Raw genomic sequence first — 19,143 nt, 5'->3', positions numbered from 1 at the left:
AAAATCATTACTTTTTTACCAGTGCGCCAATTTTTAGGCCTTAATTACTTGCCTACCTGATTTAAACTAATCAATTCATTTCCTGATTTTCCAGATCCGCATTTAAAATTATTTACTTATAATTTAAATTAGATATTAAGTGGATATTTGATGGTCCTTACTAGAGGGAAATTCATTTTGAATCAAATTAAACAAAGTAATTTCCAGAAATATCAATCACATTATTAATATTTGTGAAAATTATTTTGTTTTATTTTATTTCTACTCAATTTTTCTCTAGTAAGGAGTGCAAGGACCGAATTCATTAACTATGGAATTTATACTCTGTGGGAGAAAAATGCAATACTAGAGAGACATTGGACTACACTTGGCAGAAAAACATTTTCAATACCGTAAATGAAATGAAGTGATTTCCAGTAATATAGTATATGTAGTATTTATTCATTGAGTGCATTTATTGATCATTCTAATGATATTTATAAATGAAATAAATGATTCACGGAAAAACTCGAATCAATAAATTATTCGCAGATAAAGTGAAGTATTTACAATGATGGTATTATATTCTGTTCTATTCTCAAAATGACTACCAAATTCGTGATCCGTCTTTTGAATATTGATATTTTCTTTCCGGATACCACAAAAAATATAGAATTACTGCGCAACCAAAATTAATAATTATATACAAGTTTTCACTATTTTCATAACAAAAAATTTTTAATGTATATTTGAATATCTATGGAATAAAAATGATAATCCACTCATTTTGCACAGTTAAATATTGATAAAATCTGTAAAATAAGAAAATTCAATAGTTTCTGCTCAATTAACTGCCATGTGATGTAGTTACCAAAAATACAGTCTACCAAATAGTTTTCCTTCAAATAAAATGAAACTTTGTATTTTATATTTGAGTTATATTGTTATTTTATATTTGAGAGACGAAGATTTATTTAATGTTAGTTTGCTTGAAATTCGAAAACAAAAATTTCCTGTTACTCTGTACTTATGCTCTAGAGCACTTCCAATTTAAATTATGCTTATTTTAATTACAAATGAATAAATAAGAATGTCTCAGTTTCCGCATTTTGAACCTTTCTCCCATCAAGCTTCATTTGCATCAAAATGTGATCTTAAACCGACCCTGCTTACAGTGCATAAAATCAAAATAACGAATCAATAATTACAGCAGTACCACATTTTAATATTAAATGGTAGGGCAAAAGGGGGAAAGTTTTACTATATAATGACTATTGGGTTGAAAGATATCGATAGTGCCTTCACTGACTTGGTACAAATGAATCTGATAGTAAGTGTTCGACCAAAAAGTCTTTCTTGCATGTGTCATTGGAAATATAAATTAAGTGTTATAGTGTTGTGCAATTGAGATCTATGGACATTTTGAGATTAAACCAGTTTTGTGGATACCTCTAAAATCAAAATAATAGTGACCTTTCGTGAATGTGATCGAATTTTCTGAGATATTCAACGTGAAAATAATAGAAACACTCAGGATATTGTGAAAATATTAGAGAGCCTTTCTCATCTCGGTCATTGATGAAAAATTAGTGTTATTCTGGAAATAAATTCGGTGATTTTGAGTATTTGTTCGCAAGAGGGGATACCTCACCGAAAACAACCTAAGTGTGATAAATTTTCGAAATTTATTACTCTAAGATTCTTCAAATTTAGGAAAAAATGCCAAGATTTACATACAGTTAGAAGTGCCTTTACTTCATCGCTAAATATTGCTATCAATTTTAATTTGAACATAACTACATACCCAACAATCACATATTATTCTTGATTGACATAGAAAAAAAAATTTTGAAGCTTTTTGACATACATTTTCAACGCCTTATCTGCCGAATCGAATAAATAGCGAATAATATTCCATTCAAATAATAGACTACAGAATGCTACTATAACAGTTAAGAAATTAAACAGCTGAAATTCACGAGGAGATAAAATTTCAGTTTCCCAAAAAATTCAAAAATTTATTATTTCGAATAATGTATCGAAAGGAGGGTCCATAAACCATCAAATCATCACAGAACATTTCCAATTATTAGATTCAATTGCACAGCTCCATAATTATAATCATTCATTCTAAAAGATCCCATATCAATTAGATTTTTCCTTTTCAGGTGATAGTTTCAGCCGTTGCCTTTTTGGGCACGTTGGGAAGCTGTGCGTCAGATGATGCAGGAAGAGATAAAAGAAGCATATTCGGAGAAAGCTTCGGAGACTTTGGGGGTAGCCACGGAGACTTTGGTGGATTTGACCTTGGTAGTTTTGAAGACCACCACCAAGAACATCACCACAAAGAAAAAATAGTTACTATAGAAAAAGAAGTTAAAGTACCGTATCCAGTAATAAAAAAAGTACCGTATCCGGTTCATAAAGAAGTTAAATACCCTGTGCATGTGAAAGTACCCAAACCGTACCCAGTCTACAAAACAATACCATATGAAGTCAAAATACCCATCAAAGTGCCGTACCATATACATAAGCCATACCCAGTAATCAAAGAAGAGAAGGTACCAGTCCATGTTCATGTAGACAAACCATATCCTGTCAAAGTTGTTGTACCACAACCCTATCCAGTCACCAAATACGTGCATTATCCTGTAGAAGTCAAGGTACCACAACCATATCCAGTTGAGAAGAAAGTATATGTTCCAGTCAAAGAAATCGTACATGTACCAAAACCATACCCAGTTGAAAAGGAAGTCAAGTACCCAGTTGAAGTACCTTATGACAGACCTGTTCCATATGAAGTGATCAAGCCATATCCTGTTCAAGTAGAGAAAAAAGTGCCTGTACCATACGAAGTAGAGAAACCATATCCAGTCAAAGTATATGTAGATAAACCAGTTCCATACCATGTAGAGAAAAAGGTACCATACCCAGTAAAAGTACCGGTACCACATCCATACCCTGTCGAAAAAATTGTGAAATATCCCGTTTACAAAGAAAAACCATATCCCGTTGAAGTCAAAGTAGAAAAACCAGTACCTTACATAGTCGAGAAAAAAGTACCCTACATTGTAGAAAAAAAGGTACCAGTACATGTAGAAGAAGAGATTCATGAGCCTGAACACAAATTCGAGGAACATAAAATTGAAGAACATAAAATCGAAGAACCTCAAGAACACCATTCAGATTTCTCAAACTGGTGACGTATGAAATTCAAAAAAATGATCAACTTTTTGAGAATCTCCTTTTTTTCCTAGTCAGGAAGCTGAGAGAGATTGTTTTGTTTCATTTTTACTTGTTATATATTATGTATGATCAAATTTTTCCACTTTCAATCAAAAGTTTCTTGATCATTGTTATCTATATAGTTGAATATGCTGCGTTGAAACTTTAAGATTAGTAGATTTTATGATTTTTCATGAATTGTAAAAACTTGATAGGAACATATCATTGTTAACAGTCCTAATAATTAGGATCATCTATTTCTAAATAATAAATATCGAAATATTATAACCTGCTGTTTTAATAACATTCGTACTTTCATATACAGTGATATATTTATTGATCGGAAAATTAAACTAAATGACCCAGATGTTGCTCCTTTTTGGGTGATTATTATTCAAAAGGTAAATGAGTAAAAAAATAATTATAGAAAGTGAACCGTATTCATGAGGTCCGTATCTTAAATCGGTGAATGTATTAGTGATAAATTGGGATAACATTCGGTACTTGGAAATCATTTATAAATTCCTTCCTAATTAATTGTTTACATAAAAATTAAATTAGTCCAAACCGGACAGACAGACACCATTCTCCTCACAGGTCAATCAAAATCTCTTCTTGTTCCTTTTCTTCATTACCCACTTGGTGTTTTATAATTTGCCCTCTAATTTAATTTACATATCAAGGAAACACCGGATTACCTAATCATTAACAAAAAGAAGCCATTAGGTGAGAGATATTTCATGCTAACATCTCTTACAGAAATAACAAAAGCGCTTACATTTCTGTGAACATTTCACGTACCTATAGTTCAAAATATTTTTTTCAAGGATTCTATAAATTCATTAGAAATTTGAACCATAGATCATTTCATAATTCAAATTTAAATAGGGGCAGAAAATTATGAATAAGGAACTTGATAATTGTTTGTGACTCTCAATATCAAATGAATGATTGAGCATTGTCATCAAAATTCTGAAACGAACCACGAAGTTTTGAATTTTTGAAAGAATGAGTGTTAGAATAAACCTTCTCTGTACGAATATTATACATTATTTTCTCTAATTCGCTGAATTATTATTGAAATTAATAGAATATTTCCATAAATATCGTTCAGTGATTTTTGCATTGAAAGATATTGGTTGACAGATTTTCTGAGCAGAAATGAAAATTAATGCTGAATTGATAGATAATTGACAAATCCGTGACAAGAGAGCTCCGAGTACCAACATATAATAATGAAATATAACCATGAAATCTGTGTGAATTTGAGATATTCCCGCACGATTTTGTTCTAAAAGATATGGCAGATTAAAGATTTGCCATAAAAATAGAGAATACCTAATTATTTCTCTAATTCTATGACAAATCCGTTCATTCTGCCACACCTTGTGGAACAAAATCGTGCAAGAATATCTCAGATTCACAAAGATTTCATGGTTGTATTTTATTATCATATGTTGGTATTCGGAACTTTCCTGTCGCTGATTTACCTATTATCGGTCAAATTTGTGATACAGAAAACTTTTCTGCCAACCAACATTTTCAATGTTGAAATCACTAAACGATATACATAGAAATATTCCATTAATCCCAATAAAAATTTTATGAAATAGAGAAAATAATGTATAATATCCGTACTGAAGGCTCATTCCAAAACTTGTTTATTCAAAAACTAGCCACTTCGTGGCTCGTTTTTTAATTTTGAACTCGTGGAAAAATATCAATGCCCTCTGCATTTGTTTTATACGTATTATTTCTTGAAAATATCTCATGGTTCAATATTTGAAATGATAAGCGAAAATCTTCATTATTAAACTTTCTGTTGAAAGTTTGGTGGCATCTAAATTTTCGATATTTCATTCGGAATTCTGAACTCAGACTTGAAGGATAATACAAACTCGAAAACGGTGCACTAGTATACCTTTTTTTTCAGAGAATCAATGATAAAATGCACGAAGATTTCGCCGATATCTTCAACCAAAAAAAAAATTTTTTGGCCTTTGAGTGCTAGATTCAATCCATCCCGGGCGACCTTGAAAACTTATGTATATTGAAAACAAATCCTCACTGATATTTGTATTCATAAAAATTCAAAAAATTACCAAAATCGGTTGAGCCGTTCGGAAGTTATCACAAAAAACCTGACTTATAGGAGTACCATTTGGAGGCAGAATTAGTAGGAAAAAATTTAGAGCATTCTTGGCTCGTCTCAATATACTTTACTCCCAACTGAGAAATGAATGACAAATGAATGGGGCAAAATTTTGGGAAACCAATAATTAAATTCATTATTTTTCTTCATAATTATTTCAGTATATTGGATATACTGAAATTAACGAATTATATAATTTTCCTTGCAGCATACTCATTCGCATATTCCAAAAAAACTTCTTATGACGTACCCTCAAGATAAAACGGAAAAGACAAAATCATGAAATGATGTCTAATAATGTATCATTAGTGAAAAGAAACCAAGACCAAACTGAACCTATCTGCGATACAGTTACATAAACGTAGCGCTATCGAGCTAAACGTATCCAAAAAATAAATCTACTTTATATTCGAATGTGAGCGTACTGAATTGAACGCTTTTCAACCTGTCGAACTTAATAAGTATTTTCGAGTACCTGCTCGCATTTGCGTAGTGTTGAAAATGAAAGGAGAATGTAGAGAAAAAAAAAGATAGGCTATCTCCGCTCTGAATTCGATTAGCAAAAAAATCAGTCTCCATGCCGAAAAAATTAGAAGTGAAATTTTTCATTCAATGTTATTGAAATTATGTATTATAATCATACGTGAAATACATTGTCGTGAATAGGTACCATTCAAATTATTTGAAGACCATTTTCACCACGTCTTCGAGTTCCAAAATTAATGAATACTTTCAAACGTTGGAATGAAATGAGGAAAGCAATGACGTGAAGTCAGGAACTTTTGAGCGCTTATTCATTTATGCTTCAATTTTACCTTTGGAAACCATATAACTGTATGAAGGTGAACTCTCTTCTTTTTATACTCAGAATTGACTGAAAGAATAAAAAATGAAGGTTCTAATTTGAAAATCTTTAGTTTTGATGAATTCGAGTGGTCCAAGTTCATGATCCTCTCATAAATACCCTGTACATTTTTGGTCCAAACAGAAAACAGTCTCATAATACTGCGTATTGGCAGAATCAAAAATAAAAAATCTTCTACGAAAAAACTTTTTCTGCAGAAATATCGAACGAACAGTGAGACTTCTTCGCAACCATTTTTTTTATAAGAATCTCATTAACTTTTAAACCATTGAGTTTATACCCAAGGTATGGCATATTCCTGAAATTGTCATCAAATAAGTCTTTAGTGATGCAATAATATACTGGGTGTGCCATTTGAAATAAGGAAGTAGTAATCTGTTTCCGGTATAACCGAATGTTGTAGAGCTATGAAAATATTTTAGGGAGAAATATCATTGTCTCAAACCCCAATATTTAAATTTCCAGCATAAAATTATGATTAGTTTTCCATAAACGTCTAATAGGCCGTCGTGGTGAATCACCCTGTATAAGCTTTTTTGTCGTTTTGCTATGGTTCCGACGGAGCTATCGAAATGAATTGTTGACAACCAAGAATATTAATGAACACTTAGATGTTACTTCGTCTTTTTTGTATATTTCTCTTTTTTATTGATTGCGATATCTAAATAAGATTAATTACAGCACTTCGAATGGTTTCAGTACACTGAAAAAATTTGTTCTTTGTCTAAAAGAATGGCAATCAACTACTCCATTCAATTGATACATTATACTTGAAATTATTATTTTTACCCACACTCAAAATTTCAAAACTTCATCAGTTTTGTGGTTGAGATCATATTATAGGATTTTCTTCGAAATTCATATATAATTTTCCCTTATTCTGGCTGCACGATCAACATGAAGCTTGAAAATGTTGTTTCACACTCAAATGCAATATTTCATTTCAATATTTCAAGGCTATACTGCGAAATAGAGTTATCATATTTGCTGGAAACCGTTTTCTATCACAACTCCGTTTCTGTATAAAGAATATGCACACTGTGAGACTCTTCAGAATCTAAGAAATTCTGAGAGTTAGGAGAAACTGTTTTCTTCTGGTGATTTTCATTTTCTTGATCAATACCTATCGCAAACTAATATCTCACACTTATTTCTACAGAACTGATCAGGAACTGACCGAAAAGTATAGTTCTCATGATATATTTCTTCGTAGCAGATCGGTATCACACAATCAATTCATGAAATTATGGACAAGATATTTCCACATAGTAAAACTTAATTTCAGTCTACCTAATAATTTAGTTCCATTCCACTTCATACTATGAGAACTTATTGTTTCTCAATTTTTCCTGATATTGATGACTGTTCCCACTAATAAGGAATTGTTCTTATGATCTATTCATTAAATTTGAACGTATACTTCCTCCAAATACAATAAGCCTGTTTTTTGTCTTATTTTCACATCCGATTTTAAACCACCTATTTATACAGAGTGTTAAGTGAAGGTTTATGCATAAATGCATTCTCTCATATTACACAGCTGTTGAGTTAATGCATTCGATTGCTGCAGAATCAGGATTTCACTTATAATTTTCAATCCAATAAATTATTAATTGATATGCGAAATACCACAGTCAACAGCTGTGGGAATATCATTCTTAGTATTTTATTAAATGGATTATCTCTGAATTGATTTTAGACCTCAAAATATGATGATTCTGCCCAACAAGCCCCATAAAAATATTGCTGGTTTCTGAGATACTAGGTGTTTAAAGTTTGTTCAATTATGGACTCTGATTATCGCAAATAATTCTACGTGTTTTTAGGATTCCTATTAAAAAAATTGCAATTTTACATTTTTGGGCAACAATTTAGACTGTAATTTAACAGAATTTCGATGGAAACCAATAGACAAGGGTTATTGGATATCAATATAGATATTTGCGAAACTGGATCATGAAAATATTGAAGCAAATGGTGGGAATTTTGAACATTTACTTTGAAGTTTTTCATTTTTGTTTTTCAATTTGTTGCTATTCATCGAACCTTAAGAAGCAGTTAACTCGATAACCTCTTGAGCTACATGTATCGAACATTTTTTATTTAGAATCTAGGGCTTTTTGATATTTCTCAATTATTTGACTGATAGTATCAACCGAGCAATAATAACTTTGATTTTCTAAGCACAACGAATTGTAACTTGTGTCCTCTATCAGCAACGCTAAATTTGAGCCCCAAATGGGAATACTCATGCAAAAAAACTAGTAATATTTGTGTAAGGAATGTTGGGTAGAATCATCATATTATAAGGTCTAGAATCTTAAATTCGGAGATTAGACATTTCTATTGAATCACCTGACTAGGAATCTTTAAGTTCTTCGGTCAGTATTTGTCGTATTTTTTCGATAAGTTGAAAAATTCATTATCATGGATTGTAAAATCGAAGAAATTTCCAGAAAATGTTCAAAAATGTTCGATCTGTTGAAAATGACATAAAAATGGAATCGAAATCAGACCATTCAATATTTTCCTCGATTGAAACGTAAGAAACTGCCATAATAAGATCTATATTAGACAGAAATTACATTACTTAACGTCTTTCACTTCAATGTAATTTCTAAGAACACGATGGCATAAATCACAAATAACAGAATTCACACAGATATTCTAAGCTCGCCAAATGTCATAGAGCGAAATGGAAATGTTGAAAACTACAATTGATGAATAGTTGAACCAAATATAGTAACCGCAAATTATGGGAGTAGCAATGATAGCTACTTTATAGATGATGTTTATTCACCTTATAAGGTCTAATCACTAGATGAAGTCGTTAAGTCTTCAGTACCAAGCTGTTGAAATAATTGAAATTACCCAACAGATAATTTCAGAGCAACGAACTAACAAAGTTACAGTTTAGAACACAAAAATTATTTAATTCTTATATTGTCAAAGCTGGGAGCAAAAACAGTCTAGACCTCGAACGGAATGAAGATTTCCATCTGAACTGGCACGTTCCGTTGCTCTTCACAAATTAACAAGTCCAATCTTCGTATCAGAATTGATTAGAACCTGGAATTCGCAATCTTGGCAAGTTTGAGCAAAATGAAACAATTCTTAAACGATCCAGTCTGGTGATCCTCCTAATTACCAGAATTTCTCTATTCCAATATTATTACCTAATTAATTTACGGATGCGTTCGCTACTACTTACTTTCGGTTGGGGAGGGGGGAGAGGGTGCTTTTGTGCACGGAGGAGCTCATCGGAGCCCCCACTGAGCGAAAGTACCTATGGTATTATAAAAAGATCTGCGAACATCGGAAAAGCATCAGTTTCAGTTTGGGAGTCATAACCCGACTAGTCATGAAGTTATTGGTAAGTAGTGTGGCAGAGCGTCATCTGGTACCCGTATATGTGAAAAGTGAAATCCTACGTGGATAGTGATTAATTGCAAAGTGGCGTTTCTTTAGGAATAAATTACCTGGTATCAGCTGTTTCCTGTTCTATGCGTTTCCGTGTTCTTTGTTCGCTGCTCGTATCGTGAGGAAATCGGTGGAAATGTGGCAACATGGTGGATTTCCAATATTGTGTTCTTATCGGAATGAGGCTACTTCCTGAATTTCGGAAATTTTACCAAAGTTTAAAGAAATTATCCAGATCAAATGAGCTTTTTCTTCTGAAATATTATCGAAAATATTTCTGAATTAATATTATACTTTTGAGAAAGTGGTGGAAATTGATTAAGAAATACAGGAAAGGTAGTATTTATTCAAATTTATTGCTTCGCTTTCGATCGAAGAAACTTAGCACAAAAAATAATCATAAAAACAAAATTATTTGAAACGTATATTCAGGAACCGACTCGAATATATACGGGAAACAAGTGGCCCAAAATGCTTTTTTTGTATTTTGAAAAGATAGATAGATAGATAGATGTTATTCATCTAAATTCATTATATTCCTCCCAAAGTTCATGCTTTCCAAAATGATACACTCAAATAAACAACTAATTTCTCATCAAAAAATTTTTTGAACGCATTTGAGGAATAGATGGTGATTTTTTAGTCAATGTATCAATGCGCTTCGGTAACATACATAAAATTAGTTTTCTCAATTCATATTTTTAGCTACTATTCTCACAGGAAAAATGTTCTAAAAAGCGCAGAAGCAAAAGATTTTTTATTCAATTTCAACCAATCCAAATTAAATTCTAGAGAATCAAAACTGTCATTCGGGTTTCACTATGAAATTAAATAGTATTTTTTGTCCCTGGGAAATAAATTTCGGTAATAATTCATCAAAAATAATTGTAACTCGTTGGACAAAATAACTCAAATTGCTATTGTTTCAATTATCAAATGCTTACGAATATGCGATCTTCTTTTGATAAATTTCAGGATTTCAAAATGCAGGATATTTTTTTCGGGAGCGTCAATACAATGCAAATTTCATATGTTATAATCTTCTGTAACCTCCCATAATTTTCGATAATTCAAAGACTTCACACTCCGAGCTATAAAAGCCTTGGATCCAATTGATTTCTGATTACATTTTTCTGGAGTGAAATTATGGAAAAAGAGCCAATTTCATCCATTCAACTATCAAACATAATTTGAAAGCCCTAAAACCATTCAAAATGATATTAATTGGGTATGAAAGACACGGACACAGGTTTAAATAATTCAATCTCTTCATTTCAATTCAAGAATTCATATTGCTCGTTCTTTTTTTCCTCATAAAAATCATTGCCTGGACTATCTGGAGTAAACTTATTGAAGAAAGTCTCTAGCGAAGACAAATACACTATTTAAATTTTTCACCAAATCCTAAGATCATTAAATTTCCAAATCTCATTAGAAATATAATAATTGTATTATTGACATGGGTACTAATTATCACACTCTGAGAATTAAATCTAATTTTTACTGACCATATTCGTCTCTTTAGATTCCCGTGGCGCTGTGCGCGCTCCTCGTTTTGGCCAGCGCAGACGAAAAGGAATCAAAGGTAACAGACACCAAAACCGCAGAGGCCGATGACTCAAAGAAACAACCAGAAAAACGTGGTCTTGAGCTCGGTTATGGCGGTGGTGGTCATGACTTCGGAGGACATGATTTCGGTGGACATGATTTCGGAGGACATGATTTTGGCGGTCAAGACTACGGCGGTGGACATGAACACCATCAGAAAGTTGTTACCATCGTGAAGAATGTACCTGCACCCTATCCAGTTGAGAAACAAGTCCATGTTCCAGTCGAGAAGAAGGTACATTATCCAGTCAAGGTTCATGTGCCCCAACCCTACCCAGTCGAAAAGGAAATACATGTTCCATACAAGGTAATTAATCTCCATATCCAGCAGAAGAAATAGTACTATATAAATGCTTTATTTCCAGGTGCCAGTTCATGTTTCCGTCCCAATTCACAAACCTTATCCAGTTGAAAAGCAAGTACATGTACCCGTCAAAGTTCACGTTGACAAACCATACCCAGTAAAAGTACTCGTACCCCAACCCTACCCTGTTGAAAAAACTGTTCACGTACCCTACAAAGTCCATGTACCAGCTCCATACCCTGTAGAAAAGAAAGTTTACTACCCAGTCAAAGTACCAGTACATGTTGCCAAACCATACCCAGTCGAAAAGATCGTTCCATACCCAGTGAAAGTACATGTTGACAAGCCTTATCCAGTTCATATCCCTAAACCTGTTCCATACCACGTAGAAAAGAAAATTCCATACCCAGTTCATAAGCCTGTACCTTATCCAGTCAAGGTTGCTGTAGAAAGGCCAGTTCCATATACTGTTGAGAAGCCCCATCCTTATCCAGTAAAAGTGCCTGTACCTGCACCATACCCAGTAGAGAAGAACGTCCATGTACCAGTAGAGAAACCAGTTCCCTACCCAGTCAAAATCCCAATTTTCAACCCTGTTCCAGTGACAGTTTACAAGAAGGTACCTTATGTAGTTGAGAAACCAGTTCCAGTACCAGTCAAAGAAGAATACGGTTCTTATGGCGGTGGACACGCTGAATACAGCAGTGGACAAGAAGAGTACGGTAGCCACGGCAATGGTGGTGACTACAGCGGTGGTGACTACAGCGGTGGTGAAGAGCAACACCATGATTACCATTAAAGACTACGCTAACTTATTGTTTGATCGTACCTTACCCTTTGTCAGTATTATATTATTTTTGTCTGTTTTCTCAATGTGATCTTTGTTATATGTACTATGTAAATAAAACACTATTTTTATAGCGATCTCTGGTTTCATTTTAACACTCCACCAACAGAACTTTGGGGTCATTGCAGCCGCAGTTGCCAATAAGTTACGAGAATCAAAAAACTTTCTTACTGCAGTTATTAGTAATCTAAGCCAAATATATGCAGAATTCAAACGATATTTCGTGCTGACTTCAGATGAAAGTTGATATATTTTCATATTTGATGTTATTGCTATAAAATTTTTTGAAATACAAGTAATTTTTTGAGAGAAATTTTCCTGATGGATATTTCTGTTTCTCTCAATCTCTATTCAAGATATCAAGATATCTGATTATTCTGGTTTTAAACTGACTCGATCAGTTTTACCATTTTATATCATTATTGAAAGAAAGAGACTCACCTTAGATATGGAATATTGGCTGGAATATGGTACTTGGATCCTGGATCAAAATCCATTTCAGACCTCAAAACTGGTGGTTTGATTCCCATATACTCCTCACTGTAAATAAATACTTATTTAATTCTATGTATAATTTCTCATGCATCCAAAAATATATATTAGGAAATTAATTTAATTTCACTTCGAAATTCGAAGGAGAGTTGAATTTACCTGAGTCTCCAAAAATTGCAGTTGTATTGATCCTTTAGTCTTTCTTTCCTGAAAATTTCGTATCGCCATTTATCCATGATATAGGCGAAGGGTAGGAAGGGAAGTTTATCCAAAGCCATCGCATATAGGAAGTTGATATCTACTTCCAAATTCTCCACGGAAGTTTGTACGAGACCCAAACTTTGGAGATGACGTGGAGTTCCTACCGATAATCCAATTGCTTCTCCTATAGCTTCATGGAAAGCTGAAAAAAATGATAAATTGTGATATATCTACAATCAGAGATTCCGAATATTACTACGTAGCGATTGATGGCACAACTATCCTCTATAGTTTATACTCACGAGGAGTTCAAAAATCATAAACATTATTATTATTATCATCTTCTATTCATGTTGGTTACTGTGCACCATTTTTTCAGTTCATCTCAAGTCTGTTTTGCGAATTTCACAATAGATGAAACGATCGAACAAGGAAGGATTTTATAAAACACATTGCAACTGATGATGCAACTCGAATTAGACTTATATCTACTTAACAAGCTTGGACATTGGTGCTTCCAATCAAACCAAAACCAAAAAAGGGATGTTGGAGTTGATTGAAAGTGAAATGATTCAGTTATAACGATGTTGAGCTCTTTATTCTTAGAAGATGAGAAAGTATGTTGTTTTGATTTGTTTCAATTCTTCTCAAAAGAATAATAGAATAATAGCTGGATCGTTAAATCGAAGAGTAAATATTTGATTTTGGAATTGGAAATTATCAATCCAATTTATCTTTCACCTTTTTGTCCAATATAAACTACATACAATGTAAATGGTCACCCTATTATTGCATAACTTTGAAACGCGGAAGATTTTATTTCAATTAAAAGTGGACCGATACTCTATCTACGCTACTTCCATTTAATAGTCAATTAATATTCCACAAATGACTTCTAACCTGAACGTGATTTGTTCAAGACATAAACTCTGAAGTGACTGGTCAACAACAATTATAGTGGGTGGTGAATGTACTTGGTACTTGTTATTATCATTAAGTCATAAAATAATTTCCTTTCTACGATGCATTTTAGAAATTTGAACTCTGAAAGCCTTTGAAGTAGAATTAAACTCCTGTGTAAAAATGGAATAATATTACCAACTTTCAGTCAGGATATCGTTGAGACTTCAGACCATTAAACAGTTGAAATTGACCAACGCAATATGGTCTTCGACGTAAAGGGTTTTCCAAATTTGATATTAAAAAATAAAATACCTTCTAAGAGAAATCAATGAATGTTTATTTCATTTTAAAGAGGAAGGTATAATGAAAAACACTATCAGCCAAATGTGCTCCAAGGCTACTGGTACAGCCCCATATCCTTTTCATGAAATTTTTTATGATTAATTCTCACATTTACGGTTGTATGTCCACGATAACTTCATTAATACCATATTCGAGGTCTGGAATCGATTGTAGAGCATTAGCATAGAGTTTATCGTCCACTTTGCCTCGAAAAAAAAGGTCTAGAGGTGTTAAATCCGAAGATCTCGTTGGCCTTTTGTGATCACATCTAGAAATAGCACGGCTAGGGGCCTTTTTTTGCAAAATCGCTTTTTTTTCGTTGCTTGTATGACACGTGGCAATCTTTTATCGAGATTAAACATCGTCCACATCAATCTTGCAATTCCGACCATGAAACATTATTAAGTGTTTTCGTCAACACTACTGGCTTTAGAAGCAATATTCTCGATTGTTCTTGAGCGACGCACACGGTTTCTGTTCTTCACAACAATTACTTGTCCTAACAGCTCAAATTATTCTACCAGTTTCCATATTGCCAGCTCTTAAGGTGCTCCACGACGACACAAAATTGCTTTAGTTTTTCGAACCGAGATTGCAATATTTTCACCATTTTGTAATGAATATTAACAATTTCAATGCATTGTTGAAGCGTATAGCGTTTCGTTTTTAGTATTGACGTAGTTTTTGCTTGTGGAGTGTGAAACGAAGACAGCTTCAAAAGTGACAGCTGCCAGCTAGTGGACTATTCGAAATGAAAAGTCTCATTGGAAAACCTGTATTATTGAGAAAAATATGACCAAATTATCAATTTTTATGTTCCTACTGCGCTAATTGATCGATTATTTATCGAAAACCAAAGTAATTTTTTTTCAAGAAATCATAACACAAAAAGTCAGTGACTTGGCATCACAGGAATAAATCAATTTCCAATATTGAGATTTATGGGGATATTCAGAGATATTCCGAAGAATTAGGTATAATCAGAATATTTCGCGTTCATTGTGACGAAAGCGACATAGAATAACATATAATTATTTAAATACCGTGGAAAATAGTATAGAACTAATCCAGATTATCACGTTCTAAGGTAAATGTTGAGAATAAGAAATGACTTTCTTCAGGTAAATACACGTATGCATTTGATAAGCACTTGAAGAATTTTCTCTTTTCCGTTTCACTTGAATTCACAAGCTATTTGTTCAAGAGGAATATCTTAAATGGAAATCAAATCAAAAATTTTGATGACTTTAAAATTCAATTGATTTTCACACATTGATGAAGATGATTCAATTCTGAAAGCATACACAGAAATTAATAAGCCTCCACAATGATTTTCTTATTGAACATTCATCACCTCAATACTCAGATTATAATTGTTTGGTTAATTTTTATGAAATTTCCGATTCTTATAATTATATGTTTTTATAATTTCAAAAATTTTCGTTAATAGAAACTAAATTGGTCAACGCAAAAAAAAAATAAACTGACAACATCATATTCATATGTCCATAGATTATTTCAATTGGTTCTGTTGATTTTATGACAACAAATATTTTGTTCCCGAAGGTAGATAAAGTATTGAGAATCTGCTTACAAAATGAAGTCTATATCATACGGATCAACTTTGTTGTTGCGTCTGTTTTTCAGTCTGTGTGTCCGCAAATACTTGTAACAGCCTTCTTCTTCTTTTTCTACAATTATTATCTGATATTGATGAAATGTAGCCCGGATGTTCAGTTTGGACAGTAGATGGTCCCATACAGAATTCAACTCTTCCAGATATAGTTAAGATTGCACAAATCCAATACTTATTATTTTAATATCTCGCATTATACTTGACCAAACTTGATGTGAATATTTCGCATTTCAGCTCCCTACAAATGAGTTTATGAAATGTATGGTGCATGCGTAAAATTAACAGAAAAAAATACTGTGGAGAGCAGACTTTTTAGCAGCGAAAGACGAGGAAACGTTTTCTTGACAGTTTCTCAGATTACTTTAAAAAAATAATAACTTTTCTTAGGAAAATATACATTTTTAATCAACGTCCAATCTTCGTGACCTAGATTTTCATAATGTATGATTGATTAATCTAGAAGTTGTATTACATTGATACCCATGGAAGCTTCGGATAGTTTTTAATTTGCTTTCAGTTGGAGTTCGGAATGAATTTCAACTAATTCTTCATAAATTTATGCAATATCGTTACGGTTACCGATTTTGAATCTCAGTTCAGTTCACACATCGCCTACATCTTCAAATTAATTGCTGGTGAAAGTTATCGGTTTTATTAGACATGAAAGAAACTCGAGCAATGTAGGTACTTATGTTTTTATCAGCTCTTCACATTCACTGATTCCTATAATATAAAACTGATTGCCAATTTTTCCTCATTGCATTCTCCTAAATAATTTTACATTAATTTGGGTAGAATATGGGGGAAAATTGCATTTTCTTTTCATTGAATATTTCTTATTGTTTCTAGAGACTGTAGTACATATATTATTACAGATAGAAATAACTTCGCTACAGATTTTGCAATTTTTGATTTTCAATACTTTTTCATTCCTAGAATAATTCATGAAAATTTTCCCCTCAACTTACGCTTAATAGAATTGATATTCTGAATTTATTCTTAAACAATTAAAAATATTGGATGCACATAATTAGTTCATAACAACAATTATTTAAAAAAAAATGGCAACCATCGAAAATTCAAGCAAAGTATCGAAAAGAAATATCAAATATTCTCTAACCAAAAGATGTGGCTAAGTTGCATTTAAATTCGTAAAATAACCACTAGAATATTTATGTCAAATATTGAGATGATCGTATCGTCTGAATCCCTCATCTAGATATATTCACGAATCTTTCTTAATTTTCGCAACAGATTTGGTAAATTAGTACCAAACCTTATAATTAATTTATTTATCACAGTTTGCTAACTGGATCTTTAAATTAATTTGGATTTACACGAGGATTACTAGTAACTTGCTTGAAATTTTTTCTCGAAATCGGTATCATTCACGACAAAACTACAAGAATCCAAAAAGTGTAGTACTGGACCAAAGTTTATTTTTACATTTTTCCAAACTACCAGTGGTTCACCAAAAAAAATTCTGGAAGAAAGAAACTTTCCCAGAAAAAATAATACTCATCAGATTCGAAATTAGCATATCACATGTTGAAAACTTTAAATTGGAATATTTTTAACCAAATTTAAGTAAATATCTTGTGAAGGGAAGGTGCTATAAAAAAAAAACTCAGTATCTCGAAAATGAAGCGTTTGCGGACTCATATTTATGGGCTTTTTTTTTTCTTTAATTGGTCCGAGATATCTGGCATTTTCGTTTGTACATCCAGTTTAAGAACACGCTGTATACAGAGTGAGTCAAAATTGTATGCCGAGCTTTCTGGAGGTGATAGTACATTGGAAAAGAAGTAGTTTGATGAATAAGTTAATGGCCCAAAATGAATGTTTCAAAGTTGATAAAATTCAAAAAAATTCTCCGCATATTTTATAAACAGTGAATGCGACACTTCTACATTTCTGATGTTGTTATAAAGGGTGTTTTTTAGAAGGTGAGTCATGATTTTTTTCGGGACAACTTCTTTCGTTCGATTCGTTTTTGTAAAAATATAGAACCATTTGATGGAGCGAAGAAAATTTCATGAGAAAGGTATTCTCATCCAAATACCAAAAATTGAACCGTTTTCGAGATATTTGAGTTTTGGAGTAACATGATGTCAGCAGATTCATTATCGCGAGATTCATCGATAACCATAGAAATTATCCCAAAAAAATCACAACTCACCCTTTAAAAACACCCTTCATAACAATATCAGAAGTGTAATAAAAAAGTATGTTAACAACAACATTCATGCAAGAAATTTCAATCTGGTGGCATTCACCCTTTAGAAGTTATGCAGAAAATTTTTTTATTTTATTAACTTTTGAAGGATATATCTCCCTTAATATACATTTTGGGCCATAAGTTTTTTCATCAAACTATACTTATTTTTCAATGTACTATAACACCCAGAAAGCTCGGTACCTACACATTTTTGACTAACCTTGTATACAGTTCAGTGGTATCCACGGCGCATGAATGAATTAGCGCTTTAAGTCTCCTGACGCCAAGTCAGTGCTTGCCCCAATTTTTTATTGTCAAAAATACCCATATCCCTAAAAAATAATTTTCATGTACTGACCTGGATTAGCTCCATCCCTGAAGACTTTCGGCAAATCTTTGTACTGCATGAAATAATGTACATGAGCCAGCTCATGGTGCGCAGTGATAAGGTCCTTCATGTTCACCCGAGTACACATTTTTATCCTGCAAAGAGAATAATTTTATGATGTTGGTCAGGGAATGCCAATGTTCATTTTTTTCACAGGGTTATCCGACAGTTAGTTAAAAATCCAATTATGCCGGAAGTCAAGGGGTTGTAGGGAATTAGGTTGGACTGGAATGATATTCATGTTTGTGATATGTATTAACAGTTTTTCCTGATAACACCATTAATTTCGCTTAAGCACACATATGTAGATCCTGATAATTCATTTTCCTGGTGGGGTGTTAAAAATGCATGAGTATGGTTGTAGGGGAATGGCATTTTAAATGAACAACTCCTATATGAAATTCAGTAGATTTCGTCTCAAAGATTTATGAGTGTTTTTAGAATTGAGATCCTGAGGAAACGTGAATATATTATGAAATTTAATTAATGAACAGCGAATATTGTCAAATTCAGAACGAAAAGCCAATTGAGTGATTTACGGAAAATATTCCATTAGGTACCTA

General features: G+C 32.7%; 3 protein-coding genes across 3 annotated transcripts in view; 2 read left to right on the top strand and 1 right to left on the bottom strand.

Moving 5' to 3' along the window:
- Positions 1-1,181: 1,181 nt before the first annotated feature.
- LOC123677025 (proline-rich protein 4-like) lies at positions 1,182-3,492 on the top strand. Its single transcript, XM_045613430.1, has 2 exons — positions 1,182-1,309; positions 2,148-3,492. The coding sequence occupies exons 1-2, from the start codon at positions 1,247-1,249 to the stop codon at positions 3,180-3,182; spliced, it is 1,098 nt and encodes a 365-aa protein (XP_045469386.1). The 5' UTR covers positions 1,182-1,246; the 3' UTR covers positions 3,183-3,492.
- A 5,955-nt stretch (positions 3,493-9,447) lies between these two features.
- LOC123677023 (proline-rich protein 4-like) lies at positions 9,448-12,477 on the top strand. Its single transcript, XM_045613428.1, has 3 exons — positions 9,448-9,594; positions 11,167-11,556; positions 11,615-12,477. Exons 1-3 carry the CDS (start codon positions 9,583-9,585, stop codon positions 12,350-12,352), a joined length of 1,140 nt encoding a protein of 379 aa, XP_045469384.1. The 5' UTR covers positions 9,448-9,582; the 3' UTR covers positions 12,353-12,477.
- Positions 12,478-12,837: 360 nt separating this feature from the next.
- LOC123677205 (angiotensin-converting enzyme-like) overlaps positions 12,838-19,143 on the bottom strand; it is a 40,702-nt gene continuing 34,396 nt past the window's right edge. Inside the window, exons 19-21 of the mRNA XM_045613775.1 lie at positions 18,551-18,675; positions 13,052-13,295; positions 12,838-12,940 (exon numbers count right to left, since the gene is read on the bottom strand). Coding sequence (XP_045469731.1) covers positions 12,838-12,940; positions 13,052-13,295; positions 18,551-18,675 — 472 coding nt within the window. The remainder of the gene's footprint in view (positions 12,941-13,051; positions 13,296-18,550; positions 18,676-19,143) is intronic.

This window comes from Harmonia axyridis, chromosome 3, assembly GCF_914767665.1.
Source record: "Harmonia axyridis chromosome 3, icHarAxyr1.1, whole genome shotgun sequence".
Classification (NCBI taxonomy): Eukaryota; Metazoa; Arthropoda; class Insecta; order Coleoptera; family Coccinellidae; genus Harmonia; species Harmonia axyridis.
The sequence above is the reverse complement of the archived record's forward strand: the minus strand, read 5'-3'. Positions and strand labels throughout refer to the sequence as shown.